Source organism: Hemiscyllium ocellatum, chromosome 29 (assembly GCF_020745735.1).
Source record: "Hemiscyllium ocellatum isolate sHemOce1 chromosome 29, sHemOce1.pat.X.cur, whole genome shotgun sequence".
NCBI lineage: Eukaryota > Metazoa > Chordata > Chondrichthyes > Orectolobiformes > Hemiscylliidae > Hemiscyllium > Hemiscyllium ocellatum.
Window position 1 is genome coordinate 40,465,633 of NC_083429.1, and position 21,496 is coordinate 40,487,128.

General features: G+C 42.7%; 1 protein-coding gene across 1 annotated transcript in view; it reads right to left on the bottom strand.

The window, feature by feature from the left end:
* snx19b (sorting nexin 19b) overlaps window positions 1–18,945 on the bottom strand; it is a 162,985-nt gene extending 144,040 nt beyond the window's left edge. Inside the window, exons 1-6 of the mRNA XM_060846864.1 lie at window positions 17,184–18,945; window positions 12,538–12,676; window positions 11,406–11,506; window positions 10,540–10,656; window positions 10,022–10,152; window positions 9,350–9,443 (exon numbers count right to left, since the gene is read on the bottom strand). Coding sequence (XP_060702847.1) covers window positions 9,350–9,443; window positions 10,022–10,152; window positions 10,540–10,656; window positions 11,406–11,506; window positions 12,538–12,676; window positions 17,184–18,833 — 2,232 coding nt within the window. The 5' untranslated portion in view covers window positions 18,834–18,945. The remainder of the gene's footprint in view (window positions 1–9,349; window positions 9,444–10,021; window positions 10,153–10,539; window positions 10,657–11,405; window positions 11,507–12,537; window positions 12,677–17,183) is intronic.
* Window positions 18,946–21,496: the final 2,551 nt, after the last annotated feature.

Consider the following 21,496-nt stretch of genomic DNA (forward strand, 5'->3'; position numbering starts at 1 on the left):
GTTGTCAGTTCCAGCTGTCCGCTGTAGTGGCCGGTATATTGGGTCCACATCATGTGCTTAATGATTGAATCTGTGGATGAGTGCCATGCCTCTAGGAATTCCCTGGCTGTTCTCTGTTTGGCTTGTCCCATAATAGTAGTGTTGTCCCAGTCGAATTCATGTTGCTTGTCATCTGTGTGTGTGGCTACTAAGGATAGCTGGTCATGTCGTTTCGTGGCTAGTTGATGTTCGTGGATGCAGATCGTTAGCTGCCTTTCGGTTTGTCCTTTGTAGTGTTTTTTGCAGTCCTTGCATGGGATTTTGTACACTACATTGGTTTTGTTCATGCTGGGTATTGGGTCCTTCGTTCTGGTGAGTTGTTGTCTGAGAGTGGCTGTTGGTTTGTGTGCTGTTATGAGTCCTAGTGGTCGCAGTAGTCTGGCTGCCAGTTCGGAAATGCTCTTGATGTATGGTAGTGTGGCTAGTCCTTTGGGTTGTGGCATGTCCTCGTTCCGTTGTCTTTCCCTTAGGCATCTGTTGATGAGATTGCATGGGTATCCGTTTTTGGTGAATACATTGTATAGGTGTTCTTCTTCCTCTTTTTGCAATTCTGGTGTACTGCAGTGTGTTGTGGCTTTTTTGAATAGTGTCTTAATGCAACTTCTTTTGTGTGTGTTGGGTGGTTGCTTTCAGAGTTCAGGACTTGGTCTGTGTGAGTGGCTTTCCTGTATACCTTTGTGGTAAATTCTCCATTTGGTGTTCTCTGTACCATCACATCGAGGAATGAGAGTTGGTTGTCCTCTTCTTCCTCTCTAGTGAATCGGATTCCTGCGAGTGTGGTGTTGATGATCCAGTGTGTGTTCTCTATTTCTGTGTTTTTGATGATTACAAAGATGTCATCCACATATCTGACCCAGATATCTGACCGAATGGAGAATTCTCCGCCCCCACCCCATTCCAGCCTATCACCCTCACCTTGACCTCCTTCCACCTATCACATCTCCATCACCCCTCCCCCAAGTGCCTCCTCCCTACCTTTTATCTTAGCCTGCTGGACTCACTTTCTTCATTCCTGATGAAGGGCTTATGGCCAAAACGTCGAATTTCCTGTTCCTTGGATGCTGCCTGACCTGCTGCGCTTTAACCAGCAACACATTTTCAGCTCCACTTAGGCCTAACCAACATTTTATACAGTTCTAGTATAAGCTCCCTGTTCTTAAACTCTATGCCTCAGCAAAAAAAGGTAAGTATCTCATATGTCTTCTTAAATACTATCCACCTGTCCCATGACCTTAAAAGACTGGTAGACTTGCATATCAAGATCCCTCTGATCCTTGGTGTTTCCCAGAGTCGTAACGTTCATTCTGTATTCCCTTGTCTTATTTGTCCTACTCAGGGAAATCAACTAACACTTATTCAGATTGAATTCTATTTGCTATTGGTCAGATGGGATGATCATCGATAGTTTCCTCAAACTAAGGTTCTCCTCCTCACTATTATCACCCCACCAAAGTTTCATGTCATCCACGAACTGACTGATCTCACCTTCTATGTCCCTTTAAATCATTCATCCATAACACAAACATGGCTTTGTGCATGGGAAATCATGTCTCATGAATTTGATTGAGTTTTTTTAAAAACTAACAAAGGGGATTGATGAGGGCAGAGCGGTGGACATGATCTATGTGGACTTAAGTAAGGCACTCGACAAGGTTCCCCATGGGAGACTGGTTAGCAATGTTATTATCTCTTGGCTCGAAGACAGAAGGCAGAGAATGGTGGTGGAGGATTGTTTTTCAAACTGGAGGCCTGTGACCAGTGGAATGCCACAAGGATCGGTGCTGGGTCCACTACTTTTTGTCATTTATATAAATGATTTGGACATTAACATAGGAGTTATAGAAAGTAAATTTGCAGCTGACACCGAAATAAGACAACCAAAATTCCCCTTCCACGTGGTTGAAGATGCCCTCCAACGCATCTCATCCACATCCCTCAAACCCCATCCCTCCAACTGTACAAGGACAGACCCCCCCCCCCCCCCCCCCCCGTCCTCACTTTCCACCCTACCAACGTTTGCATTACCCGCATCATCCGCCGACATTTCCGCTACCTCCAAACGGACCCCACCACCAGAGGTATATTTCCCTACCCACCCCTTTCCGCAAAGACCGTTCCCTCCATGACTACCTAGTCAAGTCCATGCCCCCCAGCAAACCACCCACCCGTCCTGGCACCTTCCCCTGCCACTGCAGGAATTGCGAAACTTGCGCCCACACCTCCTCCCTCACCTCCATCCAAGGCCCCAAAGGAGCCTTCCACATCCAAAGTTTCACCTGCACACCCACCAATGACATTTATTGCATCCGTTGCTCCCGATGTGGTCTCCCTTACATTGGGGAGACTGCACGCCTCCTCGCAGAGCACATCAGGGAACATCTCCGGGACACCCACACCAATCAACCCCACCACCCTGTGGCCCAACATTTCAACTACCCCTCCCACTCTGCTGAGGGCCTCCTCCACCGCTACCCCTTGACCACCCAACGCCTGGAGGAAGAATGCCTCACCTTCCGCCTCGGAACACTTCAACCTCAGGGCATCAATGTGGACTTCACCAGTTTCCTCATTTCCCCGCTCCCCCCACCTTACCCCAGTTCCAACGTTCCAGCTCAGCACTGTCCTCCTCATGATCTGTCCTACCTGCCAATCTCCCTTCCCATCTATCCACTCCACCCTCCCCTCTGACCTAACACTTCCATTCCCAGCCCCATTCACCTATTGTACTCTTTGCTACCTTCGCCTCAACCTCAGCCCCCTCTCATTTATCTCTCCACCCTGCAGGTTTCCTGCCTCTATTCCTGATGAAGGGTTTTTTTTCTCAAAACGTCAATTTTCCTGCTCCTTGAATGCTGCCTGACCTGCTGTGCTTTTCCAGCACCACTCTGATCTAAACCAAAATTGGAAGCATAGTGGACAGCGAAAAAGGTTACGTCCGATTACTATTGGATCTTGATCAGATGGGCCAATGGACTGAGAAGTGGCAGATGGAGTTTAATGGAGATAAATGCGAGGTGCTGCACTTTGAGAAAGCAAATCAGGCAGGACTTATACACTTAATGTTAAGATCCTAGGGAGTTTTGCTGAACAAAAACCTTGTGGTGCAGGTTCGTAGCACCTTGAAAGCAGAGTCGCAGGTAGATGGGATAGTGAAGGCGGCGTTTGGTATGCTTTCCTTTGTTGGTCAGTGCATCGAGCAGAGGAGTTGCGGCTGTACAGAACGTTGGTTAGGCCACTTTTGGAATACTGCAATTCTGGTCCCCTTCCTATCGGAAGGATGTTTGTGAAACTTGAAAGGGTTCAGAAAAGATTTACAAAGATGTTGCCAGGGTTGGAGGATTTGGCCTATAGGGAGGGGCTGAATAGGCTGGGGCTGTTTTCCCTGGAGCGTTGAAGGCTGAGGGGTGACCTTATAGAGGTTTATAAAATCATGAGGGGCATGGATAGGATAAATAGACAAAGTCTTTTCCCTGTGGTGGGGGCAGTCCAGAACTAGAGAGCAAAGGTTTAGGGTGAGAGGGTAAAGATATAAAAGGGACCTTAGGGGCAACATTTTCACGTGGAGGGTGGTGCGTGTATGGAATGAGCTGCCAGAGAAAGTGGTGGATGCTTGTACAATTGTAACATTTAAAAGGAATCTGGATGGGTATTTGAACAGGAAGGGTCTAGAGGGATATGGGCCAAGTGCTGGCAAACAGAACTAGATTACGTTGCGATATCTGGTCAGACTGAAGGGTCTGTTTCCGTGCTGTAGATCTCTATAACTCTATGACAAACAGCGAAGGCCCCAACATTGATCTCTGCAGAACTCCAATGGATACATTGTTCATATCTCAAAATCATCCCCTGGCCATCACACTCTGCTTCCTGCCATTCAGCCAATTCTGAATCCAATTAGCCAAATTTCCTTGAATCACTTGGGCTCTTATCTTTATTCCCATACAGAATCAAATCAAAAGCCTTGCTAAAATCCAAGTAGACAACATCAAATGTAATGACCTCATCTACACACTTGGTTCTCTCTACAATAAGGTGGCCATTCGTGACCACCCCATAACAAACCATGCCAAATGATCCCGATTAATCCTGCTTCTCCAACTGTAGATTAATTTGGTTCCTCAGAATTCCTTCCATTAGTTTCCCCACCATTGATTTTAGATTTATTGAAGTGTCGTTTCCGGGTTTATCTCTTGTTCCCATCTTGATTAATAATACCACATTGGCTGAATTCCAGTCCTCTGTACCTCTTCAATTGAAAACTATTGCCAGCACGCCAGCTATTTTCTTCCTTGTCTCACTCGACAGCCTGAAATTCATTTCATCCAGCCAAAGAGAGTTATCTGCTTGCACATAGGTGACCACAGCTGATTTACACATCCATCATAATGCTATTCTCCTTTGCCAAAACTACTTCATATTCATTGATTGTCCTATATTCTCCTCCAAGAGCCATCCTCCACTGCCCTTTGGGGGAGCATGAATTAGGCATGATTCCACACTTCTTTATCAAGTCATAGCTAAAGAATAATTTGCAGAGATTTTTTATCCTGCCCTGCACTAAAACCAAACATTTGGCTGGGAATCAATCTTGATCCTGGTCACTGTGTCAGATTGAAGGAAACTGTTGGTAATGCTGGCATTTTCATGATCATTAGTTGAGTTTCCAATCCCATTTTCATCATCACAAAGCCCTCCCTTTTCTTTCACCTCAGTTGCTGACTAAGCTCTCTTCAATATTATACTCAGTTCCAAGGTTCAATTATTCCAATGCTCTGCTGGCGAGCATCCCAACCTCAACCTGCACTGACCTGAACTAATACAAAACTCTGCTGCCCATATCCTAACTAGAACCTAAAGCCAGTCATTCATTAGCATTTTTCTCTACATCTGCGTCCGGTCTCCAAAAGCTCATCTTCCAGTTAAACCCAGTTCATGACTTTGCACTTGCACAGTTCTGTAATATCTAATGGACTATACAACACTACATTATGTACATTTCTTCAACGCTAGCATTTTGCACATACCCTATTACCTCTAATTCACCTTAGAAGCTCGTACCGAGCCCTGAAAGTGAATCCGCACCAATTGTGAGATTTACCAATAGCAAATATTTCCACATTTATGTTTATCAAACACAGAGAGACAGACAATGAACAGAGGCAGAAAAGAGAAAAAAAAAGAAACAGAAAAAAAAGGTATTCCCGCTGTTTTTTAAATGTGTTTCATCAAGATTTCTTTAAAAGTAATGCTTCAACGTATAAGTACCAAATATTCTGTGATTGTTCATCTTATTCATTACCAATTAAACAGAAATGCTCCAATAAAGATACTTATTGGTTTTATGACAGGGTATATCTTTATATCAGATTACCAAGTATGAAGGCCAAGATGTAACAGAGATAAGCTTTATTTAAATAGTCATCCAATTCTTTGGCAAATTTTCAAAATTTGGTTAATGAGTCATTTGTTGCCTTTCTACATTTAGATGTGGTCTATTTTAGGAAAGTTCCTGACATAATGAAAGTAATATGCTGACAATGTCAACAGCACAACATTATGTAAATCAGTCTTGACAGAGATTGATTAACATAGGTTTGTTGCATGATTTTATTTCATTTTCTCTCAACTCCACAGCTAATATTTCCACAATTATATTTAATTAGAATTTATGTATTTGGTGTGAGACATTACAATTTACTAATTACTGGGATTTTCAAGTGAAAGGAAGGAAGTAAAGTATCAACTGGTATCAAGGTAGAAAATATTGTTTCTTCATGACAGCATCATGTAGTCCAAGAGGCAATAGTCTCAGGAGAGTTAATGAAGCTTAAAAACTAACTAAGCTTGTTAGCTATGGGTTACCTCATCTAAGTACTACCCTGGCATCATCCTGACTTGAAATGTTGAGTCTCCAAAGGGTAGGGCAATGCCGATTAAGTTGAGTCTTCTTATAACATATGGGAATTTTGAAAAATAGCCTTACTGCTTAGGAAGGTCAAGAGAAAAATAAAGAGAGTTTGACATTAAGAGTGCTTCACTTACTTAATATTCTTCTTATCAGTTTGACTTCTTGTCAGTGTTCTTACCTCTGGGCCAAAAGAAATAAAGATTCAAGACTCCTCCTCCCTATCCCAGGCATGAGCACTTAACCTAAGTTAATACTTAAAAGCAGCACTGAAGGAGTGCAGAATTGTCAATGTCACTATTTTTTGGGATCAGACAGACATTTTTTTCTACTTGTAAAGGTGGGCCTAAAAGATGTGATGGCACTATTTGAGATCATTCCTGTGTCCTGGCCAGCATTCATTCCTGATCACCACCAAACTGGATTACCTAACTATGGGACCTTGCTGTGAGCATACTCACTGGCACATTTGTTTACAAGTTGTTAGACTCCAAAGGCTACATTAAAGGAAGGATTATATAAACTAAGTTTGTATTCATGAAGCATGGAAAATGATTTGATTGAGAACATAGAGCAGTACAGCACAGGAACAGACCCTTCAGCCAACCATGTCCATATCAACTTGATGCCATTCTAAACTAATCCCATTTATGGTCCATATCCCTCTATTCCCTGCCTGTTTCTCGGTCTGTTTAAATGCCTCTTAAATATTGCTATTAAATCAGCTTCTACCACCTCCACTGGCAGCATTACAGGCTCCTACCATCCTCTGAAAAAAACAATGCCTCATACATCTCCTTAAACTTTACCCCTCTCTCTTAAACCTATGGTACTTGGTATTTAACATTTCTAGTCTAGAAAAAAGATTCCAACTATCCACCCTATCCATGCCTCTCATAATTTTTATACAGTTCCATCAGGTTGCCCTCAGCCTCTAATGCTCTAGCAAAACAATTCAAGTTTGTCCAACCCTCCTTACAGCTAAAGCACTCTAATCCAGACAACATTCTGGTAAACCTCTTTTGCATACTCTCCAAAGCCTCCACATCCTTCCAATGGTATGGAAACCAGACTGCACATAGTATTTGAAATGTGGTCTAACTGAAGTCTTTTGCAGCTGTAACATGATTTGTCAAGTTTTATACACAATGCCCGGACTGATAATGGCAAGCAGGCCGTAAATCTTCTTTATCAACTCATCCATTTGTATTGACACTTTCTGGAAGCTTTCGACTTGCACCCCAAGACCCCTCTGTAGATCACTGCTTGTAATGGTTCTGCCATTTACACTATAATTTCCTCTTGCATTTGACCTCCCAAAATGCCTTACCTCACAGATGTCTAGATTAAACTTCATTGCCATTTCGCAGCTCAACTCTCCAGCAGATCTTTATCCTGCTGTATCCTTTGGCAACCTTCCTAACTATCCAATAGTCTACCAAATTTCATGTCATCTGCAAGGTTACTAATCAGACCATCTACATTTTCATTCAAATCATTTTTATATATTACAAACAACATAGCTCCCAACTTTGATCCTTACAGAACAGCACTGATCACACAACTCCAGTCAGAAAAACACTCCTCCACAACTACTCTGTCTTCTCTGACCAAGCCAATGTTGTATCCAACTTACCATGGATCCCATGGTGATTTAATCTTCAGATCCATCCTACCATGAGGTACCTTGTCAAATGCTTTAGTAAAGTCCATGTAGACAACATCTATTGCCCTATTCTGAATCACCTTCATCACTTCCTCAAAAAACTCAACCAAATTTGTGAGCCAAAGCCTTCCCACACAAAGCCTTGCTGACTATCCAGAATACGTCAATTATTTTCCAAATGCGTAAATCCTGTCGCTAAGTGGCCTCTCCAATAATTTCCCTACCACTGACGTAAGGCTCACCAGCCTATAACCTGCTGGATTATGCCTGTTTACCTTCTTAAAGAAATGAATAACATCGATTAATCTCCAGTCTTCTGAGACCTTGCCTGTGGCTAAAGAGGATACAGCGATCTCTGTCAAGGCCCCAGTAATCTCTTCTTTTGCCTCCCTCAGTATTCTGGGATAGATCACATTAGGCCCTGGCGTCTTATCTACCTTATTGTTTTTAAGATTTTTAGAATTTTGATCGTGGCATGAAAGTGTAGACTGGAACATAAAATAATCAATACTTATTTGTCATTTTAAGTAACATCCAAGTCACTCTTTTTTTTTAGATTACTTACAGTGTGGAAACAGGCCCTTCGGCCCAACAAGTCCACACCGACCCGCCGAAGCGCAACCCACCCATACCCCTACATATACCCCTTACCTAACACTATGGACAATTTAGCATGGCCAATTCACCTGACCCGCACATCTTTGGACTGTGGGAGGAAACCGGAGCACCTGGAGGAAACCCACGCAGACACGGGGAGAACGTGCAAACTCCACACAGTCAGTCAGTCGCCTGAGGTGGGAATTGAACCCAGGTCCCTGGCGCTGTGAGGCAGCAGTGCTAACCACTGTGCCACCGTGCCGCCCTCAAATGGGTTAACATTGCCATATGTATTCCAACACAAGTCATCTACAGTACTTTGGGTCAATAAAAGGATATATCCAAATAGTATATCATGGAACTAGAGAAAGTGAAGATTTCAGGGTTCATGCACACAGATCAACAAAATATAACAGATATGAGTAAAATCAGAAGGGCCAAAGGAACTTGTTGCCTTTGTAACAAGAGGATTGGAAAATAAAGGTGATCAAGTTTTACTAAAGCTGAACAAAGCCCTGATTTGACCACATTTGAAGTAATGCATAGAATACTAGGTGCAACACATTAAAAGGGAAAACAATAGCCTTGAAAGGATTGCAGGAGAAATTCATTGGGACATTTCACAGTTGAAATTTGGAAGTTCAAATGTCAAAGTCTGTAGATGTACAAAACTTAAAAGAATTCTAACCTGGGATTAGGATAGTATAGAATTTCAACAAGACATTGACAAATTCATGGTGAAGACAATTAACTGACAGATGGCCAGAACACAAAGATAGTGTAAACTAAAAAGGGTGGTATTCTAAATGGTGTTCAGAAGTTGAACTTGGGTGTATACCTACCCAAGTCGTTAAGGGTGGCAGAACAGGTAGAGAGATGTGTTAAAAAAAAAGTATAAAATGCTCTTGGCTTCATTATTTAGAGCACTAAGCAAACAGCAGGGACATTTCACTGAACTAACATAAGATATTTTATAAGAGTGGAAAAGTAAAAATTAAATTAAAACAAAATATAAATATCTTTGTCAAAGTAAAAGGAGCAGGCTTTATTGCAGAAACATTTCATACCTGTGTAGTGGTATTCCAATGTCAATGGAAACTTTAAATATAGATAATATAAATTATAGAAAACTGGAGTCTTACATTGTTCTCATTGTAGCAGTATGTGACTTTTGCTTGAATGTCACCAACATTCAGTGCTGGAGCAATTTTACTGGAAGTAAACCTCAGACGAGATCTGGAAAAAAAATGTTGACAATACTCAAAAGTGCCAAAGGCTAAATTTCTGTATTTGTTGTACATAATACAACATTGATAATATGATCATAACACATCTCCAGAACAATCCACATGGTCCAGGTTAAATCTCCTAAAATACTTCAAGTCTCCAATTTTGTTTTGCCTCTCATATGGTATAAATCCATACCTCAGTGATCTAACCACTGGCTTTACAGCTGACACTAGTACTGAATGGACCTCTCTAATTTCAAATCATGCTGATCTTGCGAATGGTGATCTTGCTTTATGGACCTCCTGTGCAACTGTAACCTTGTATACCTCTCTCTGTCTTAAGCACCCTATGATCTGTATGCACTTGTTTGCTATGATCTGCCTGTACTGTTTGCAAAACAAAGCTTTTCACAGTAAATGTGACTACAATAAATTAAGTCAAAACATCAAATCAAAAACCAAATCAAATTTGTTTCTATTAAAAGCAGATTTTAGAAAGGAACAAAATAGGACTCAGACACTCACTGAAGAGTTTATTTACTGATTTTTTTTTGAATTGATATTGATATTAACATTGATACCTACTTGGTCACTTTCTTTCCATCCCCTTGAGATTTTCCATCTACCTCACATTCTCCCACATCTTCAGTAGGGCTCTGGGGTTCTATTCGAGGGAATGCTGTCTTCAAAGTATCCACTATCGCACTGACAACAATCTGCAGGGAAAGAAACCCATGCTAAGATAAATTTCCTTACAGCTGTTGCAATCAACCCCATTAAACCCTTCAGCAGAATAAACCTCTTAGTACAATATATCCTTGGTATAACCTCACTCCGAACATCATCAATTCCTCTGGTTGAAAAAAAAATTAAAAAGAAATCTTGAGGATTGTAATCCATTGTGGTTGAAATCACAAATCAGAGATTCAAAACAGTAGTACTGTGTCCCAGAATTAGCACATTCCATCTGAGAACTGAACTTCTCAACTTTTATTTAAAAATATGGAGTTATTGTTGTATAGTATTGAACAAAGAGCAGCTCTTTTTAAAAAAGACCGGTTAATAAAAGCTTGGGCAAAATTAGTCCTGAAGTTAAAATTTACCTTATCAATCCTGGACACAAAGGATTTCTTCACAAAAGCAATTCTAGCATCAGTATTTAGAGCCAGAAACTCCTGCATTTCCTCAGAATATGCACTTTCAGGAATGGCACATAGTTGCTGTATAAAAAGAGTTAAAAGACTATATCCTGAACAGTTCCACATAAAAAGGCCAGAAATAAAACAATAACAGTTCATGCTTAACAAACAGAATAGCAGATTTGATTTTTCATTCATTGTAGCTCCACAGCTGTACCTTCACAGAAGCAAACGCATTGACAACCAGAGAAAATGGGCATACAGGAAGTGAATTTGGGAAATATTATTTCAGTTACACTTCATTTATAACAGAAGGTGTTCAATCATGTCTTTTATTAAAGCAATATGAAAAATTTCTGAGGACTGCACAGACATTATGTAAAGAAAATTTGGTAAATTTTCATACAGCTTGAAATGACAAACATCTGCACAAAGATGGCTAATATTTGTCCACAACCTTACCTTCCAAAACCATAGATGGCTGATGTGGGAAATGAAAAGCATCATCACAGATTCAACAAAAGTTGTATTTTTATGATTGGACTTGGACTACAAGTGTTGAAAATTGACCTATATCTAATGATGCCACATCGACTCAAGTGTACCCAACGCTGACCCCAGAATTAGATAAATATTGAACACAAGACATCACAAATATACAGATCTTCTTTCAATAAAGGGCGTCTAATAATGCGTTGAGTAAACACAAGAGGACGCTTAGTTGACTGAATAAAGTACTGCCAGACTAGGGTAAACTGATGAGTTTCAAACTGGACACCTATCATCCACAAGGAAAGAAACACTAAAATCATCTGTCACTTTTCTCTTACTTTCAGAAAGGTCTCCAGAAGACTTTTTCGAGCCTCTACTTTATCACTGTCCATGTTTCCAAATGGCAGATCGGGAAAGAGCTTCTTTGGTCCTTTCACATCTGAAAGCCAAAAGAAAGCATTTTACAGAATATCAAACGAAATAAGTTTTTTTAAAAGTTTGTGCTAATTTCCACGCAAAGCACTCTGAAAATGATGTCATTGAATTATCAGTTTGTATTACATGATAAAACTGAAAGGCTCCCAAAACAAACTCATTTTTTAAGTTTGACTGGAATTTGGAAATAATGTATTGAAATATGACAAATATTAAAAATGTTTTCAATGTTCTGTTAATATTCTAATAAAATATTATTGAAATAAAATTAAAAGTAAGAATGCTTTCAGAGGAAATATGGAACGTGACTCATGAGAAAAAAAGTACATTCTAATTTATTCACTGACGCAATGGATCATAAACGTAATCTGGATATTCACATGTTAAAATGGGTAAAGGCACATTATATATTTTGTTCAAATAAAAACAAAGTTGCTAGGGAATCTCAGGAAGTCTGGCAGCATTTAGGATGCGAAAATAAAATTAAGGTTTCGAGTCTGAGGTCAATTCTACTTTTAATTGTTTCAGAGGTGCAGCATCTACATGGTTCATATATTTTATGATTAAGAATGTGAGGGCTTTTTAAAAAATTAAATTATGAGCAGATGTTAATATATAAAGTGCATCTGAATGAATACCCTGGGGAATACAAGACAAACAGCTTTTTCAGAAAAGACTGACAGAAACAGTTAAAGCACCATAAAATTTGGTAGGCTGTGCACAGACCTTTCATGCATTCCACGTTTTGGACTCTCAAACTCAGACAGTGCTGAACAGAAGGTTCTTCCTCAAAGGAAGAATGAGAAAAACAGCCCAACAGTGACACATGAATCTCTTGATTTAAAATTGGCCAATGTATCGCAAAGCCAGGTATGTGTAGTGTATGTATTTGTGCACTCGTTCATTTCCTCGCTCCACCACTCAGTGTCACTCAGATTCCAAGCTCCTATTACATCACAAGCGATGAGGCAACTCTCTGGAGATTGTGATGATAGATTTGCAAGATTGGGATTTACAATGTTGTTACTTTCTTACTTTTGAGGAGCTTGCGTAGTTCTGCCTTTTCTTCCAGTCTAGTTTGCAGATTCAAGAATTCACTGTAGCGTCGATTAACAGTGTGATATGCCACCTGCTGGAGTGTTCCAGGATTCTCTGTGTCCAATGCAGTTTCATACTGTTGAAAGGATATACAATAAGTCCTCCATGAAAGTTACCTTATTTATCATTGTTTCGCTTCAACAGTAGTAAGTTAATGGGGCCTGCAATTGTGCTGAGCATTTTAATGTTGATTCCTGCAGGACCTGGTTGGCCTTCCCTGCTCCCATTCCTCCAAGTTTGCCTTTCCAACCCCAGGCTGCAGCCTTTTGTCCACTCCCAAACTGCCAGTTGCCATCTCTTTCCTATTCCCTACTTCCCAGTTGTGGCCTCTTTCTCTCTTCCCAACTCAAAAATGCACCATTTATTGTGCAAGGACGCAATGAGCTCACGAAAATTGAAGGTGAGGGTTCAGGGGGACCCCGATGTAGGCGGTCAGTGTCAATGAGAAGGAGGAGAAAAGGCAGGAGAGAAGCATGCAGACTGAAGCAGACATGTGGGGGACTCTAGACTGGAAGCAGCAAGGTTAAAATGAGCAATAAGAATGGAGAGCTCCCAGAAGCAGATAGATTGGGGACAGAGTCGAGAGTGTGGTGCTGGAAAAGCACAGTAGTTCAGGCAGCATCCGAGGAGCAGGAAAAATCAACGTCTCTGGCAAAAGCCCTTCATCAGGAATGAGGCTGGGAGCCTCAAGGGTGGAGAGAGATAAATGGGGGTGTGGGGTCTCCATCCCAGAGGTTCCCAGCCTCATTCCTGATGAAGGGCTTTTGCCAGAGACATCGATTTTCCTGCTCCTCGGATGCTGCCTGACCTATTGTGCTTTTCGAGCACCACACTCTCGACTCTAATCTCCAGCATCTGCAGTCCTCACATTCACCTCGACTAGGGACAGACACATGCGGAAATTGGGAGCAGAGGCAGCGAGGTGTAAAAGAGCAGCACAGATAGAGGAGTCCCAGAAGGGGAGACTGGTGTGGAGCCACTTCAACAAAATCAAAGTGTGATGTCACAGGAGAGCAGGTAGGTCATTGGTAAGTATTCCTCACTTGTCTCTTGTGGTTAGACATTGATTCAAGTTAAGGGCATAAGTAGAGTTTTAATAATTTACACAGATAATTAATATGTTTAGAACTTCAAAACTTCTTCAATTGATCGAGTTGAGGCACTCTGGTTGCTGCCTGACAAACAAGAAAAATATTTTTCTTGCCTATACTTAAGTAGGAATAAGGGTAAAACAAAAACAAGGGTCCATATTCTATTAAGAAAAGTCTGGGGAACTCAGGTCCATAATCTCTCTATCCTGCATTCTGTGGAAATTCCTAGATGCTCCTGGTGGTTTGGATGGCCGTGTGTGTAGGAGGTACCACCAGCTGGAGCTCCGAACCATGAGGCACTGAGTGTCAGCTGGGGACAATACGGTGCATTCACAAAGCTGAGGTTTGAGGATAGCATATCTCATGACACAGTCACCCCGTAGCTCAAACAAGTGCAGCAGAGGGGGAATGGGGATCCCCACAGGGGTTCCAGGCAGGTTGCGAGGGAATCCCTCAAATACAAATCACTTACAAATCATTACTCAGCCTTGCAAAATGGTGAGAGTAATGGTTCCCTGCAGGGACGTGTGTTTATGCTACTGGGGTGAATTCAAGCTAGACTGGCAGGGAGATGGGATCCTGATGAGTAGTTCAGAGGGTACAGAAGCTGAGATGGTACAGAAGTTAAACACTAGTTAGTGTGGAAGGCAGAAGAAACACAGGCTACATGAGATAGTAGTGAGTTCAGCAAGGTTAAATGTAGGGAGCCTGAAGAATAAGTTAGATGAGCGAACATAGGTGCAAACTACTTTGACATCACTCCTACAACCCGACTGCTACTGAAAGATGTGCAGGTCAGCTCAACATTCCTGATTGTAGGGGTAATCAGACAAGATAGAGAGGGGAATGGTGACGGGTTGCCGCAATATTGATCAAGGAATCAATTATAGCAGTGAGGAGAGATAATATTGTGGAAGGATCAAATGAGGCCATATTGAGGCCATAAAAAAACACAGACAGGGCAAACAGGCTGCTGCGTATGTACTTTTGCACCCCCTGACACAATCAGAAGAGAATGAGGATCAAACTTCAGAGAAGTATAAAAATAAGAAAGCTGTAATCGGGAATTCCAACAATACAAACATTATCTGGGATTGTTGAAGTGTGCAAGATATTGAGGGAGCAGATTCTTAAACTGTTTCCAGGAGAACTTCTTTAGCTAGTATGTTAAAGGACCAACAGAGGAAGGGACAGTTCTGGGCCTGATATCTGGAAATGAGCCAGGGCAGGTGGGAGGCTTATCAATAGGTGCGCATAATGGAGATAGTGCCCATAATTCAGAACAGTGGCAAATGGAACTCAAGATGGAAAAGTATGTCATAGAGTCAAACAGCATTGAAACAGACCCTTCAGCCCATTGTGTCTCTAAGACCATAAGTCATAGAAGTAAAATTAAGCCATTCGGCCCATCAAATCTGCTCCACCATTCAACCATGGCTGATATGTTTCTCAATCCTATTCTGCCTTCTCCCTGTAAACCTTCAGTTTCTTACTAATCAAGAACTTACCTACTCTTGTCTTAAATACACTCAATGATTTGGCCTCCAAAGCCTTCAGCAGCAATGAGTTCCACAGATTCACTATCCTCTGGCTGAAGAACTTCCTCCCCATCTCAGTTCTAAAGGGTCATCCCTTCACTCTGCAGCTGTGCATTCAGGTCCCAGTCTCTCCTACTCGTGGAAACATAGCCTCCTTATCCACTCCACCCAGGCCTCCCAAGATGTTGCAAGCTTCAATCAAAACCATCAACCTCTCATCCTTCAAAACTCCATTGACAAGCCTCTCATCTTTGGGATCATTCTTGTCAACCTCCTCTGGAGCCCCTCCAATGCTGGCACATCCTCATTTAGATACACAGCACAAAGCTGCTCACAATATTCCAAATGCCACTAACCAGTGCCTTGTACAGCATCAACAGTATATCTTTACTCTTGTATTCTAGTCCCCTTGAAACAAATGTTAATATTACATTTGCCTTCCCAACTGCAATCTGAACCTGCATGCTAACCTTAAGAGAATTCTAAACTAGGGTTCCCAAGTCCCTTTGTGCTTCAGATTTCTTTCCACATTTAGAAAATACACAAAGCCTCTACTATCCCTACCAAAGTGAGTGCATAACCTCACACTTTCCCACCTCCCATGTAAAGGTTGACAGGGGACTTAATCAAAGTGAATAAGATTGATGAGAGTACACTAAGGAGATTAGGAAGGCACTTTTTCCATCTGTGGAGGGGTCAATAACAAGGGAATCTCTTTTAAGTTAAGGGTAGAAGGCTAAGAGGGGAGCTAAGGAGAAATATTGTCACTCAGCAAATCATGAGAGTCGGAACTACTCCCTAATAGCTGAGTCAGAAATTCTCAAAACATTTAGACAGGATTTAGATATTCATCTGTGTTGCCGTAATCTCCAGGGCTATGGGTGAAGAGCTGGAAAATGGAATTAGTGTAGTCTGATCATTGTTGACCAGTGCAGACACTATGGACCAAATGGTCTCTTTCTGCACTCAAAGTGTCTGAGACTACGGAAAGGATAACAGTTTAAGAAACCAGTTGATAAACAGTGCAAAGAAGCTGGGGTAACCTCTGTGCTCCTGAAAGACCCTGGTATAAGGAGTATCCTTCACAGAAAATAGAGTTGATAGTGTCTCGTATATTGGTGTCAGATCTGGTCATGAATATCTACACCAGTTGTGTGGAAAGCCATGCCAGTTGGAAAGGCGAGAGAGTGCAGAAGTATTCTGGAGAACAGAAGGCAAAAGATGAGATGGCTGACAGCTCAAGAGCTTGTTAGAAATGACTTGGAGGACAGTCCTTTTCCAGGCACAGTTGGAGGTGATTGATGGTATAGAAGTGAAAGTAGGTAGCCCTCATTATGGAGAAAGCTCAGTTAGACATTAATCTCAAAAACCCAAACGCAACACCTGATTTGCACTGTTCTGTTGATCTCAACCTGATCTACATCAGAGATGATATAACTGTCCACAAAATTTGTTATACCAGCAATTCTTCGACAGGCTTTTGTATCAAAGCACTCTTGTACAGAAATATACTCTGGATCAAATTCAAACCATTATCCTATTTATTATTGGAATTTAGTCACTAAAAATACAGAGTTACTTTGTTTTGAGTTACTGCTAAGGATATTCTTACAGATTTTCCCGAAAACCATACTCACCCACTCTAGGCCTACTGTAGCTCTCCTCACTACTTTATAAAGGTGCTTCCCTCCTCTTCAATTCTCAATACATTGCATTCCTCTTCCCAGCTTTCAGTCTCCCATTTCACACACTCCAACTCAAGGTCTCACTTTCTCGCTCAGGCTCCTGCACTTCACCTGTCACCTCTCATACCACGTGGAAAGGTCAGTTTACAGGTTTACCTTAAAATCAAAATTTCCTGCTTTCTGGCAAGTTGTAGGGATAAATTAAAATTTGCCTTTCAGCAACATTAGTGCTAAGATCAAAGAACATCATAAAGGAAAAAGTGACTTACCTTAATAGTGTACAGTGTGTAAGGATGAAATCCTCCTCCTCGGTGTTCTTTTGCTGTGACTGTTCCACTGATCCTCAAATTGTGAATCACCACTGGTGTGTCCGGACTGCAAATAGGTTCAAAACTGTAAGCAGACATACTTATTGAAGTGGGTGAGGATGCATGCACAGGTCCTGTGGACACAACATCTAAGGAGTTACAAGATGAACCATCTGACGGAACAGCCTCCTTTTCCTGAAAAGGGTGTGGGCTGGAAAGAATTCGGATTGTTTCATGAGCTAAAATAGTTGTGGATGTCGCTAATTTACCAAAAGCCTCTTCTTTTCCAACGTCATCAACATGCTCCAACCCTACAGAAGCTGCATTTTGGTCAAATGATGGCAAAACTGTGGATTCACCTACATTTAGCTCATCACCACTTGCATCTTCTAGTGCATCAAAAGTATTAGCTAGTTCCATTGGAGTAAGCCTGTCCACAGCCAGTTCTTCAGATGCCAACAGTGTTAATGATTCTGTAGAATCCTTTCTCACATCAGATTGTGGTGTTTCGGGTTCAAATTCCTCACATGAATAGAAGAGGTTTAATTTGTCTGGCCTTTGGTGATCATAGCCACTGGTTGTATTTTGTACTGATTTTTCAAACTTTTCATTTGTTTTACTTGCATTTCCATTTACTGATAGGTTTGTCTCCTCCATATTGATCTCTAAGCTATCAGCATCATAGCAATGAAGATCTTCGGTTTTCGGAGTTGGCACTGATTCAGCAATTACCTCTTTTTGGGGTTTCAAGGGCAAGGAAGTGGGCATGATCAGCTGCAAAGACTTCTCCATTACCTCCACTGTCTTGCTGCTGGATTTGGTAAAAATGTCTATGATAATACCATTTATCCAATCTGGGTCTGCCATTTTGTTTATAAGGGGTAGAAGCACATTGCACATGATTAGCTCTCTCACCACAAACCTCCCTGTCCTGGTTTCTAGATTGGGATAGGGCACCAACACGTGCAGAAGTAGATCAACAATGCCCCTTGCATAATTCACTTCTGTAGCAGGACTCTGAAGCGCAATATGAGCGTCATTGACTTTGCAATATATTTTCCACAGTGACTGATTATCTTCTGCATGGTGGCGGCCAATCTTCTCGCGTGAAGTCTTCTTGGCCTTCATGTAAACCTCCAGGTGACAGCTGCACAAAACAAGGATCCTTTGAGCCAGTCCTTTCCTGTCGACACGCTCCATCCTTCTCTTCAGCTCCAAAGCCATGGCATGCATGGCTCTCTGCACCTCATTCTCAAACTCTGGCTCCTTGCTGACGGTCCTGTACCAAGAAGTGACAAAATCCCTGACTATCTTGGTGATGGTGCCTTCGATCTCCTTGGCCAGCAGCAATTCAGAGTCTGCCTGGGGTAGGGTGGGCTCCAACCTGATAAATCTTTCCAAGTGGACCAGATTGGTGGGGCTGAGCATTAGTTGTGAGCCCAGCCAGCCGCCTAGCAACACCAGTAGCACCGAAACACATAGCAACCAGATGTTGAGCAGCAGTTGGAGGAAGAGACAGGCCAGCAGCAGGAGCCCGAGGCCCAGCCACTTCCTCTGCAGCAACAGCTCGTTCAGCAGCCGGCCCGAATCCTTCACATTCCCCGGCTGCATCCCGTCAGCTACAACTGGCGACCGTTTATAATTTCAGACAGCAGCAGGCCGGCCGCCCAGACTCTGTTTATATCACAACACCCGGGGAAGAGGATTCCTGTCACCAACTGCGATGCTACAACCGCGAAAACCCCGGGAGCAGCGCCACCTGCAGCACGGGAGGAGCACGCCTCCAGCGCCACCTGCAGCAAGGAAGGACCGCACCTCCAGCGCCACCTGCAGCACGGAGGACTGCAACTCCAGCGCCACCTGGCGCACGGGAGTGCCACACCTCCAGCGCCACCACCTACAAAGGAGGAGCGAGCCTCCAGCGCCACCTGCAGCACGGGAGGAGCACCCTTCCAGCGCCACCTGCAGCACGGAAGGACCGCACCTCCAGCGCCACCTGCAGTACGGAGGACCGCAACTCCAGCGCCATCTGGCGCACGGGAGGGCCACACCTCCAGCGCCACCTGCCGCACGGAGGCCCGCACCTTCAGCGCCATCTGCAGTACGGAGGCCTGCAACTCCAACGCCACCTGGCGCACGGGAGGGCCACACCTCCAGCGCCACCTGCTGCAAGGGAGGAGCGAGCCTCCAGCGCCACCTGCAGCAGGGGAGGACTTCAGCTCCAACATCATCAGGAGAATTGGTGGCAGATTATCATTCAACATTTTTTAATACATATTCATTTGTAGGATGTGGGTTTCACTGGCTGACCAACATTTGATACTGCTGAGAAGGTGATGGTGAACTACTTCCTGAACCTCTGCAATCCTCTAGGTTGACCCACAAAGCCATTAGGGAAAGAATTCCAGGATTTTGACTCAATGACAGCGAAGGAATGACAATACATTTCCAAGTTAGGATGGCGAGTGGCTTGGAGGTGAATTTGAAGGTGATGGTGTTCCCATATACAATTTGTTCTGGTATAAAGCAATAGTTCTGTTCTTGTGCGATGTCTCGTTATAAGAAAATTGCACAATAGCTGCACCATTTAAACTAATGGGGCTGGAAACATATTATAGCCAACACAGGTATGGAAAGTTCACATTATGCAAAAAACAGTCTAAATTCTTCAATTACATTAAAGCCAATTTGCGTTGAAGAAACAAGTTATAGCAGAACAGATTGTATCACTTCTAGATGGAAGTGGTTGTGGGTTAGGATGGTACTGTCTGAGGGTCTTTGATGAAGTTCTGCACTGCATCTTGTAGACATTACACACTGCTACTACTGAGTGTTGGTTGTGGAGGGATTGGATTATTGTGAATGTGATTACAATCAAGCAGGCTGCTTTGCCTTGGGTGGGATCAAGCTTCTTGAGCATTATTGGTGTTTCTTCCATCCAGGCATGTGGGGAGTATTCCATCACACTCATCCTCATTGAAAATGTGTTGCAGGTCACGAAGAATTTTTCAGCTCCTGGGAAGTACTGAACAACGAAGGGTATGCTGTCAGTTGCAGCAGTGAGGATGAGCATCTCACCAAGACCTTCCCCACACCTCCACTACTTGCCTTTAAACAACCACCAAACCTCAAACAGATCATTGTTCGTAGCAAACTGCCCGGCTCTCAGGACAACTCCATACAACCCTGTCACGGTTGACGCTGCAAGACGTGTCAGATTGTGGACATAGATGCCACTATTATGCGTGGGAACACTTCCCACCTTGTACATGGCAGGTAGTCATGTGACTCAGCCAACGTTATCTATCTTATACGTTGCAGGCAAGGATGCCCGGAGGCATGGTACATTGGGGAAACCGAGCAAAGGCTACAACAATGGATGAATGGGCACCGCAAAACAATCAACAGACAGGAAGGTTCTCTGCCAGTTGGGGAACACTTCAATGGTGCAGGACATTCAGCCATGGACCTTCGGGTGACCATCATTCAAGGTGGACTTTGGGGCAGGCAGCAGATAAAAGTGAGCAGAGGCTGATAGCTAAGTTCGCTACCCATAGGGAGGGCTTCAACCGGGACTTTGTGTTCATGTCACATTACAGGTAATCACCATTGCACTACACACACACACACTCTCACATACACACGGACACAGGTAAACACAGACACCCACACACACCCTTATAGACACACACTCCCACATGCACCCCCTTACAGACTTAAGACACTCTGCACTCACTACACACACACACACACACACACTTTCTCACACTCACAACCCCCACCCCAGACAGACAGACAGACACACAGACACACACAGACACACACACAGACAAAGACCCACACGCACACATTTATTTTGTGGGGTGAATTTGTACTTGCAGAGTTACATTGTACTTTGCTCAAAAACTGCATGCATTCATGTAGAATTCTGAGCTCAAAAACTGCATGAATTTATGTAAAACTCTATTAACTCACTTTTTAGATTAGAATCAATCTAAACATCATGGCATAAACAGAGAACACAGGAGGCCAACATCTTCAACATATTATCTAGCTATCACCATTGTTAACAGCTAACCCGAGAATGCAACTTTTAAAAAAAAGTTTTGTGATTTACACATGAAAGAAGTGAAACTATCACTGTATTCTAACAGACGAAAGGCTTAACAGACATTCAATTTTCAATGTATAATTTCAGTTACATCACACTGTAAATTTTTGCTATAAACTCTGTGTTACAATTGAGCCCTCCACTATCACCTGATGAAGGAGCG